General features: G+C 38.8%; 1 protein-coding gene across 1 annotated transcript; it reads left to right on the forward strand.

Moving 5' to 3' along the window:
* The first annotated feature begins 351 nt into the window (after positions 1 to 351).
* Positions 352 to 9,366, forward strand: LOC113407479 (tissue factor-like). Its single transcript, XM_026656052.1, has 6 exons — positions 352 to 439; positions 1,781 to 1,895; positions 5,366 to 5,550; positions 6,015 to 6,196; positions 6,331 to 6,490; positions 9,000 to 9,366. Exons 1-6 carry the CDS (start codon positions 352 to 354, stop codon positions 9,143 to 9,145), a joined length of 876 nt encoding a protein of 291 aa, XP_026511837.1. The 3' UTR covers positions 9,146 to 9,366.
* Positions 9,367 to 11,356: the final 1,990 nt, after the last annotated feature.

The raw sequence follows: 11,356 nt of genomic DNA on the forward strand, positions 1-11,356 counted from the left end.
GGGCCCCAGCCATGGTCGCTGCCCTGGGGCCCCAGCCTCAGTCGCTCTGTCCCCTGGCGCCAGGCACCTGGCCTAGGGGAGCGGCTCTGAACTCCGCACCTCCGTGCGGCGGGCACAGCAGCTGAATCACCGTCCGTGACTCATCCCCGAGCCCGCCCCGTCTGCTCCGCTCACCGCCCGGCTCCCTGGCCCTCGGCGGGGGCAGAGCAAGGCTATAAATAGGGTCAACCCCGCCTCCCGGGCAGATTTCGCTCAGGCAGCCACCGCTACGCTACAGGTACCTGCCTCGCATCGCTCAAGCCGGATCCCCGCTCCCTTCTCCGCTGCCGAGGACGCGACGCGACGCGAGGGATGGCGAGCGCTTTGGACGCCTTAGTAGCAGCCTGTGGCCGGGCGCTGCTCCTGGCCGCGCTGCTCTCCCAGCTGGACCCCTGCTCAGGTGAGCGGCGCTGCCCCGGGGCTGCGTGCCCAGCGCCACCAGGTGCCTTCGCGCCTCACCTGGTCGGGGCTGCCTGCTCCACGTTACTGTATGGAGCTGCCTCTCTGCGGCAGTGCCCAGCGGTGCGTGGGGCGCCCCACGGACCAGTCTGCCTGCCCTGTGCCGGCCCGAGGGGCTGCCCGCCGCAGAGGATAAGGGGCACACAGGGATACGTGTGGGACGTGGGAGAGGAGGCACTTAAACTTATTAATAAATATGTGCTGGCCTGGTTACCGACCAACATTTGACTGGAATTATTTGGAGTTTCTTTTCAATATCGCCCGTTTGGACATCTCTAATTTTTGGCTAGATGTTTAAAAAAAAAAAGTATATCAATTAGGTGATATTCATACAAGCAAACAAATAGATTATAAAGCAATTCTAAACCAATTACTTCTATTTTATTGTGGTTGTGTGGAATGTATGACCTTTTAACGCACTACTCCGTGCTTTGGCTAGTGTTGTATGTTTTTCACATACTTCTAGTTCTTTAAGTTGAATTTAGACTTCATTAAATTTGTGGTTGAAAATTAAGAAATTAATACTAGAGTAAACAATAATACAATATACGTGCACTTATTTTCCTTTACTGATTTTTATTTGTGCACAGAACACTATAAACACGTTTACATAAACATAACTATTTAACTGATTAGACACTTTTATAGAATGAAATTGTGCGTTTATTTTGGTATGCAATTTGCTTGTCTGTGTGTGCTTTTTAAAAGAAAAATGCAAATAATATGCAATTACTATGGCTGAGAATTCATCTGAATAAAAATCAGGAAATTCAGTTATTGGATTCCACAGCAACTATAACTATAGATGAATTTTACCTATACTGTATATGGTAAATATGAATGTCAAATATTATGCAAAATCTCACATTTCCTTCAAGTCTTTGCAAACTCATTATAAAATACTTGTGTTGGCTTAAACAGCAGAAGGAAACACTAGAAGCAAGCACAATTCTGAACTGTTCCTAGATGTATCAAATGGTCTTTCTGCACATTTGATTTGGTGGCCAGGGAAACAACTATGCTGAATTACAAAAGATTCAGATCACCGAGGGGAAGAAGAGGAACTTTCTTCCCACATTCAGCATTAAAGGAATTTCCCATGGCAGAAGTAAAATGAGTATGATTTCTGTGAATTATTTCTCACAAACAGAATTTTACTATAATCACAGATACTTACTTATAGAAATCTCACTTCCCCTAAATAGGGAATGTAATAAATTTAGAGCTCTACACAGTGTGACTCATCACAACTTTCTTTTTTTTTTTTTTTTTGTCTCTAAAGGTAATTCAGAACTGTCAACAGCAGTTAATATAACTTGGTCATCAATCAATTTCAAAACAATACTACAGTGGCAACCTGTGCCAACCAACTATGTCTATACAGTAAAAATATCTGGGTAAGTAGATATAATTGTAAGTACAAGTGCCTGGTGTACCCCTGCCCCTTCTCTCCATGCTCGCTAGAGTGTAGTGAATGTCAATTTTAAAAAGACATTTGTGACTGAGGCAGAAAAAAGTGTAGTCATGGTAGAATATTTGAAATATCTTGAATCTATGAATGTAATGCAGAGTCCAAACATGAGAACTTTTAGGAAAGTTATGATCTCTATTTTGAGTTTTGGTTGCTTCCAAGTGCAGGTGTACCTGATTCCGGGCTCTGATTCTGCTCGTTCTAGAAATAAAATGCACAGATCTAGATCTTGACGCTGCGGTTTCAGTACAGGCCACCTGGTACTGAAAAACTTGGCCCAAAATATTTTGCACCAGTTTACACCCCTTCACGAAGACTGTGTAGAATTTGATCTTCTACATTTAAAAAAACACCATAGCTTTCATCTGTAAAACAATTCCCTCTTTTTAATGTTGAGAGAGAGAATTTGCAGAGATATGACTAATTTTATTCTAATTTAATGATTAATGCATTAGTTAAGTGGATCAGTATTACTTAATCTCGCTGGGTAACCTTAAAAAAATGACCTCTCCATCTAACTTCCTAGACTTACTCCAATTCATGGCTTATAACATTAATGTTAGACTTTTTCAAAACACTGGGCTAATAAAATCCAAGCACATATTAAGTGCCTAATTTTATTTTTTATTACAAAACTGACAAATATGAAATGCTCACTGTGCGCACACAGTCTATGAATTAACATGAAAACAATGACTGAACATGCCCCAAAGAGAAACTGCATTATTAACCGTCTGCACATTTTTGGAAAGCATTGTACTTTAATAGTTTCTGGCATATTCTAGTGTCTACAACTGGAGGCTAAATTTCATGAGCAATGGGTGAAATACCCAATAATGCTTGTGGATTTTTTTTCTCTGTGCACATGGGGTGGGGTTAAACGTACTTTGCCATGTTTCTGATGCAGCCTTTATAAAATTAATATAAAAACAAATGTTTAAGCAGAATGGCATAATGCAGTGTGATTTTCAACCTGTGGTCCACGGAACCCTGGGGGTCCACAGACTGTCCTAAGATTTCTAAAGGGGTTCAGACCTCCATTTGAAATTTTTTAGGGGCCCACAAATAGAAAAAGGTTGAAAACTACGGGTATAATGTAACCTAAGGGCCCAAGCCTACAGACACAAATGGACATAGGCCCCAATCCTGCACTGTGATTCAGGCATGTTTACTGCTGCACCCACACTGAGCCCCATCTATTTCAGTGGTACACCATATGAGTACAGCAGTCTGCTCACCTGACTTGCAGTGTAAGCTCCAGACATTATGGAGTTAGGCATTAAGCGCTTTAAAAAATCTGACTAGATACTATTTTCATCTTTAGGTGCCTAAAGCTAGTCCTTTTCGTTTTATTTGGCTCTTTTGTAGGGCTAAATTCTCTTTGTATGTAATCTAACTGAATTGAATCTGATTGTTTGTGCAAGTAAGGCAAACAGGATTTGGTCCTAATTCAAGAATGTGTCTCAGAGATTTTCTTGCATGTAGATTCACAGGCAGAAGTGTCTTTAACACAATTAGTTTCAATTAATGATTCACAAGAAAGCTAAAAATAGTATTTTAGCTGATTTAGACTTCTAAAAGGATGGAAACTTTGAGAGAACTACTAAACAATGTAAGTTTAAGTAACCTTTGTTACCTGCAAGGAATATATGTCAGATGGGTGTGGCCTATATAGTTGTTAATTTTTAAACTGAAGACAGCTGTACAAGGAGATTTGTTAGTAAGTATTGTAGATCTCCACAGCTGTGCTAATATGGACATAACTATTTTCTTAGCACAAGCACTGTTTTTGGTTTGTTTGTTTTTTGTTTTGTTTTTCAAATCTTGGAGCCTTAATTTTTACAAATTATATACATAAATTAACGGTTCAAAGATTTCAAAAACACAGTGCTTGTGCTAAGAATAATTGTAGGGCATTGTGTCTCAAATAGGATTTAGTTTATGGGCATTTTTAAAAGGTTACTGTGCACAGGAGAGGTGGGATTTTTCATGGGCAGAGGAAAAAGATAAAGATAACCTAACTTTAAAAGTTTGTGTCCTTTTTTGCTTCCTTATTGTGGCTTTTAAAAAATCTGCAAAGATGGGTTATTGTTGTTTTTCCTGTTTATGAAGATCAGGTATTATCATCCCTGTCTCTTCTAGAGGTCTCTGTAAACCACTTTGAAACGAATAGAATTATGACATCACAAGAAACTGAAATCTGAGTAAACTCCTATTTAATTAAAAATTCTGACAAACACGTGGAGGATAACCCCTTTGTTAACATACACTCAACACTCCTGCCATTTCAATTGAACTACGTGAAAGCCCTCACACTTGTCCTTTGATTCTCCAGCAAAAACAGAGGAGGCCAGATTTGATATTTCTGCTTTTAAACATTAAAAAAACAAACAACATACAAGCTTAATTTTTTTGCTTCCTTTTTAGATCATTATGAAGCAAAAAGGGACAAAGACACTTTTCCCCCCTGTTTGCAAATAATCTTTTAAAAAATCTGCTTGTTTTAATTTATGAAAAATATACAAACTGCACCCCTTTTTGCCATTTAGACACCCAGAGAAGTTTGTGTCATTTTTTTTGTAGTCAGTTGATTACTTAATGTATCTGAACTGAAGTTTTTATTCCTGTATGACTAGTACTGATTATGTTACATGGTTTTAATTATGCCCATGCCCATACCCATATGCAGAATATCTAGTAAACGAGTGACAACATTAACTAGATTAGTTAATTGTCTCTTTTATGAACTATGTATAGTGTCCCTATCAGATCCCCCTCCTCCACATCCCTAGCAGTGCATTCAAGATAGTTAGAGGTTCTTTAGGACATATCTGGAAATGTATTATTGCTTTTGAGTAAAATTTTCAAAGGCTCTAAGTATCTTAAGAGCCTAAGTCCCATTGTCTTTAGTCACTGAGGCATTTGTGAACATTTTACCTCTTACCTCTTTCTATACAGATTTGAGGGGGGGAAATGACCAGTGTCAAAATTATTCAGAGTAGCAATTTCCTGTTAAATTTACAGACATGAAAATATATGTTACCAAATCAAAGCATACCCTGAAGAAAACATCTTTCCTTAATTATATATTGCATATTGACAGAAGGCAGGTAGATTGGTTCATTGTGAGTTAAATTTTAGTTGCTTGGTTCAACTTTTTAAACTATGAATCAAGCATGTTTGCATAGTATGGATTTTTCCACTCAACTACACAGACTATGGTTTACAGGTACAAGCATGATGTATTCAGAAGAAATTGTAAAAATTCTGGACTTTGACGATTACTGAGAACCATTTTATCCCAGGCATTGTATACTACATGCATGAATGTATGCATGTACATGAAACTTTGTTCAGAAAGTGTTGTATCAATATTTCATTCTTGGTTCCTTTCAGAATCAACTCAAACTGGGAAAAAGTGTGCGTCCACACAAAAGAAACAGAGTGTGATGTTACTGATAAACTGCAGAAGGTAAAAGACACCTATACGGCACACATAGTGTCTGAAATGCTTTCTGGGACAGAAAAGTTTGAGGAGCCGCCTTATGCAATCTCCCCAAAATTCACACCTTACAATCAGAGTAAGTAGGATTGCCTAGTAATAGTCTCTTATCACATCACTTTTTTTTTTTATATCACCCCAATTAATTCAATGGGGCTTGGATTGAGCCTAGTTTTTCTGTTTAGGTTCTTGCTCTTGTGGTGCTTGACCACCTTTTAGCTGTAGCTGAAGTCTTTCCCACTGCAGGGGACTTCATAAGACCTCATGCACCACTTTATCTCTTAACACAGGATTTAAGTGGTGCCTCGAACTTTGTGTGAGCCCCATGCACTATGTTGAAATTTTATTAATATGCATTGACTGTGCCAGTCACTGTGTTACATAGGCACTGTGTTTAAACCTGGTAAAGTAGAGAGATTGTGTGGGGGGTATTTTGTTTTGTTTTTTTGAGGTGGTAGTAGAGCATGTTGTGTGAAAAGGATATTTGCCAATAAAGTTTTTCCTATGCCTGGAATTCTAAAAATGTTTTTATGTTTGCGTTAGCTACAATTGGAACACCAGGGATTCAAACTTATGAACTAACTGACTCCAAGCTGAAAGTGTTGGTTGAAGATCCACTTACACCATACAGATTTCCCAATAAAAGCTTTAAAAGTATCAGAGAGATTTTTCAAAATGACCTGGAATATACACTCTATTATTGGAAAGATCGAAGTACAGGAAAGGTAAGCCCTTATTTTCAACTTCCTATACCTCTAATTTTGTATGTTTTATAGTTACAAAACTTCTGTGCTATTAAGAGCTAAAACTTTTACAAAGAATGTCTTGAAGAAAGTGTTTTTTTTCTCTTTATACATAGAAAGAGGCAACGACAAAAAGTAATCAGTTTGAAATAAGCATTGACAAAGGGGAGAACTACTGCTTCTTTGTACAGGCAACTATTCTCTCTCGCAGAGAGAACCGCAAAAGTCAAGAAAGCAAGGTGAAGTGTACCAGTGATCAGATAGATGGTTTGGCTGGTACGTATCTGGTGAAACAAGTAAATAGACTGTTTGTTTTTCTTGCTGTCTCTTGCATTCCAACAAAAAAAAAATTCTCATTCTCTGTATGAAACATTGAGGTATACAAGTTTTATTGATTCCAGAATAAATGGCTTCCTGTTTAAATTACTATGGGCTGTTTTACCCCTCCCACATGGAAAACCCATGAGAAGAAATCTCCATGAGGTAATCATCACTGAGATTTCTACCATATCACAAAATTGCCATTGACTTCAGTGGGAGCTGAGTTAGGCCAACACTGAGCGCTTTTGAACATCCCACCTTTGTCCACCATCCACAATTACTTGTTCACTTAAAAAAAAATGTTTTTCCTCTTTGGGGGGCCTGCATTGATGACTTTTCACTGAGATTTCAAATTGTCTCATCATTGGGCCTATATTTTTCTTGTTTCCCTTTTCTTGCCTTTGATAAATACTAGTTTACATATAATGAAATTTTCCCAACTAGTGGCCCAATAGTGAGTGCTTGCATAATGAAGCCTTTAGATATGCATGCCAGCAAACTATGTAAGATTTAGTCAGTAGGAGCTGTCCATATATTTGAATGAGGCTAACTCCTGCTTTTTTCCTGTGCTCTAGTCATTTTCTGAAGTGCAGGTGATCTTTTAAGGCAGGGGTTCTCAAACTGGAGGTCGGGACCCCTCAGAGGGTTGCGAGGTTATTACATGGGGGGGTCGCGAGCTGTCAGCCTTCACCCCAAACCCCACTTTACCTCCAGCATTTATAATGGTGTTCATAGAATCATAGAATATCAGGGTTGGAAGGGAACTCAGGAGGTCATCTAGTCCAACCCCCTGCTCAAAGCAGGACCAATTCCCAACTAAATCATCCCAGCCAGGTCTTTGTCAAGCCTGACCTTAAAAACCTCTAAGGAAGGAGATTCCACCACCTCCCTAGGTAACCCATTCCAGTGCTTCACCACCCTCCTAGTGAAAAAGGTTTTCCTAATATCCAACCTAAACCTCCCCAACTGCAACTTGAGACCATTACTCCTTGTTCTGTCATCCTATTTGGAACCCCCTTTCAGGTAGTTGAAAGCAGCTATCAAATCCCCCCTCATTCTTTTCTTCTGCAGACTAAACAATCCCAGTTCCCTCAGCCTCTCCTCATAAGTCATGTGCTCCAGCCCCCTAATCATTTTTGTTGCCCTCCGCTGGACTCTCCAATTTTTCCACATCCTTCTTGTAGTGTGAGGCCCAAAACTGGACACAGTACTCCAGGTGAGGCCTCACCAATGTCGAATAGAGGGGAACGATCACGTCCCTCGATCTGCTGGCAATGCCCCTACTTATACAGCCCAGAATGCCGTTAGCCTTCTTGGCAACAAGGGCACACTATTGACTCATATCCAGCTTCTCGTCCACTGTAACCCCTAGGTCCTTTTCTGCAGAACTGCTTCCTAGCCATTCGGTCCCTAGTCTGTAACAGTGCATGGGATTCTTCCGTCCTAAGTGCAGGACTCTGCACTTGTCCTTGTTGAACCTCATCAGGTTTCTTTTGTTAAATATATTTAAAAGTGTGTTTAATTTATTGGGGGGGGGGTCACACTCAGAGGCTTGCTGTGTGAAAGGGGTCACCAGTACAAAAGTTTGAGAACCACTGTTTTAAGGTTTACTGTCCTTCAAAGTTGTAGCACCCATAATCCTGGTTTCCCCAAATTGTGTACATTAAAAATGTGTCCAACCAGGCAAATATATAAGCTCTTTATCAAACAATGAAGAGGTCAGTGAGGGAATGGCACTGGGAAGGAGTCTTATCCATTGTGCCCTTTGATAGTAGTTGCTTTGAGGGGGAGGGGAGGAGGGAGGCTGTGTGTATGTGTGTGGGGTTGTTTTTTGGTTGTGGGATGTTTTTTGTTTTTGTTTTTTGTTGTTGTTGTTTGTTTAAGCATGATCCTTCATTGGTATCAAGACAAACATTTTACTTAAAATACCGTATATCAGGTTGTAAATCAGTGCTGTCAGCTCTCCCTTATGCTCCCTCCTCTTTCCCAATAGGGAAATAATCTGTGCATTTTATATTAATAAGCAGAAACCTTTTCTTCTCCCAAACCTCATTGTCCTCTCCCCATCATCGAAAAAATAAACCGTTCCCTCAATACAGAATTTTCAATGTGATATCACAAAATACTTGAGTTCAGTAAACTTTGTCTAAACTGTTTTTGGTTTTGGCAGTTTAAAACCCTAGAATAAGTTTTTGTTAGTGTACAAAACTGTTGCACAAACATGACATTTATGGCTATAACTGAGGGCTTGATCCTTTGAGGTTCAGAGTCCCTCATAGGAAGGGACTGGCTTCAAGGGGACCTGAATGGTTTTTGCACCTCATGGGAGGTATTCAATACCTTTGTAGGATTGGGACCCATGTTAGTTATGACATTAAGATAAAGCAAATTACCACTATAAAAATCTGTATGCACTGATGAGCTATTAATTCTTTGCTTGCTTTTTCTCTCTCCCCCCAACCAGCGTATGGAACCGAAGTGTTTATTATCATAGCAGCTGTAGCCATTGTAATCCTCATTGCAATCATTGGCTTGTCTGTGACCCTGTATAAATGCAAGAAAACAAGAGCTGCAAAGGAAAAAGAAACCATGCCACTTACTGATGTTTAGGAAAAACACAAGAAGTGCCTTTTCTTACTACTTCAAATGCTGCTGCATTCCCAGACAAACGCTTATGGTACTTGTGGGGAAAAAACTACTGTCTCTAAATATTATTAACCTTTACTTAAGTGTAAAGGAACACTTCCTGTTTCTGTGAAACTTTTTTTTATATTTAAAGCAAAAAACACTACTTTTTAAACCCTGATTTGTTTTGATTTTAACAATGTTAGTAAACTGATGAAATGTTAGCTCACAGATATGAAAACACTACTCTTCCTTCTGCACTTTTTGGATAAGTCAATTTTAAATTGGTTATTCTGTATATCAGTTGATATAGGTTATCAAAACTAAATAAATGACTGTCTATATGACATCCTAACAAGTTCACTTGTGAGGTAGTGAGAGTACCATATCAAAAACTTAACATTTAAAACCATAATACAACAGATCCAAACTAACAGTCATTTTCAGAAGAGGAACCTGCTATCAATATGAGACAGAATTACTTGTCTAACCTTTTAAATATACTTTAGACAACTCCAAGTAGTAAATTTAGTAATTTGCAATATTTGCACTTAATTTGAATCAATAGGTAACTAATTTCCTGCACATACTCAATAAGAAGTAGAATTTATCATTTATATTTTATACTGATGATTAAACACTTGAGAGATCACTATTTTATTTTTATAATGGGATGTCTATATAAATGAACTACTTAGGTGATGTGATTTGGAGGTACCTCCTCCTACTACCATTTTTAATATATTTATGATGTTTATAAATGGGAATAATTTTTATATTGGTATATTTGTATATATTGTGGTAACTTATTTAATATACTTTCTTACTGAAATAAAGGTGAATGGGAAAACAAAAGACTCATTCTTGCAGAGCAATGTTCATTCTAGAAATAAAGTTAAACATGGATCTAAGACATAATGTGGAGCAGAGCTTGGCCTCTTTTAGAAACTCAAGCCCCAGATTATTGCTTTGTAAAACAGAACATCCAGTCAGCTACCCCGTAGAGGGGGAAAACACCATGTGAGAAGACACAACTCTTAAACTGGACAAAAAGTCATGAAGTGTCCTAGGTTGCTCTTACTTTTGCATTAATTCCTGAGTAATCCCACTTCATATGTTACTAGTGTAGCCTGGCTTGCTGTATCGTCTCCAGAGATTTAAAAATATATTCTGTAGTTCAGTTTAGTGCTCTTCAGCTGTTGATCTCAAAGCATTTTAACTGCCCTAAGGAACAGTCCTGTTGAATTTATTAGGGAATGAATACCATCTTGAAGAATTTTTATAATGTCCCAATCCATTACATTCTATAAACGTTTAGAGCAATTTATATAGAACTCTATTCGTATAATCTCTATTGCATTATACAGGACTTGCTATAAGAGAAGGTAAAATACTGTAAATATTTGTATGCCTGTTCTACAGATGAGGTAGCAGAGTCACTGAGATGTTTCATAACTGGGCTAAGGCAACACAGCAACCTAGTGGAGCCAGGAATAAAACCCAGTTTTCCTAGTTCTGACTCCTGTACTCTAGCCCAGTGGTGCACAGACTGGGGTGGCATATATAATCAGACTTCACCCCTCACCCCTTACTTCTAGTATAGCAAACTTAGCTCTTTGCAGTGGGAAAGTCTGCTGCTGAGATGCATAAAATGAAAATAATGTGATTATGAGCTTAACTTGGATCACTACTCATATGACAACTCTGGACAAAGAGTTTATGGGATTGCATCAGTGACAAACTGTGAAAGAGATTACACGCCTGCATTTTTGTAATGCTGATTATTGTTTAGCCTGGTAGTAAATACTGCACAATTCCAGAGCCTTGCAACACAGGAGACTATTACAATTGTACCAAAGAAAATTTATAGCAGATTAAAATAGGCAGAGGGCCACAGTGTGCTCTCACTTGTTCCTGCACAACTCCATTGCTTTCAAGGGGCTTGTCTGGGTGTACACTATCAGAAATTAGAATTTGGAACATAGTCTTCAGTTTAATCAGTGTGGTTAGTTATGTAAATGCAAGTAATCTCTCCTTTCATGCATGGGTGCCTCACTGAATTCACTAGAAGAGGGTGTGTGTGAGAAAGTGAAGTATGCTGGAGCAGATCCAGAAAAAGGTGTTGAACTCACTGAATTTTATTTCCCATAATTAGATGAATTAACATTTGCCTGTTCTCATCACATCTGCCTACTC

The sequence above is a fragment of the Terrapene carolina genome, unplaced genomic scaffold (assembly GCF_002925995.2).
Source record: "Terrapene carolina triunguis isolate 2854851 unplaced genomic scaffold, T_m_triunguis-2.0 Scaffold211, whole genome shotgun sequence".
Taxonomy (NCBI): Eukaryota; Metazoa; Chordata; order Testudines; family Emydidae; genus Terrapene; species Terrapene triunguis.

Excerpts from the sequence above, each read along its gene's own strand:
- LOC113407479 (XM_026656052.1), top strand. The coding sequence starts at position 352 with ATGGCGAGCGCTTTGGACGCCTTAGTAGCAGCCTGTGGCCGGGCGCTG. Across the intron at positions 5,551-6,014 it reads ATTCACACCTTACAATCAGA|CTACAATTGGAACACCAGGG; the intron begins GTAAGTAGGATT and ends TGTTTGCGTTAG. Across the intron at positions 6,491-8,999 it reads TCAGATAGATGGTTTGGCTG|CGTATGGAACCGAAGTGTTT; the intron begins GTACGTATCTGG and ends CCCCCCAACCAG.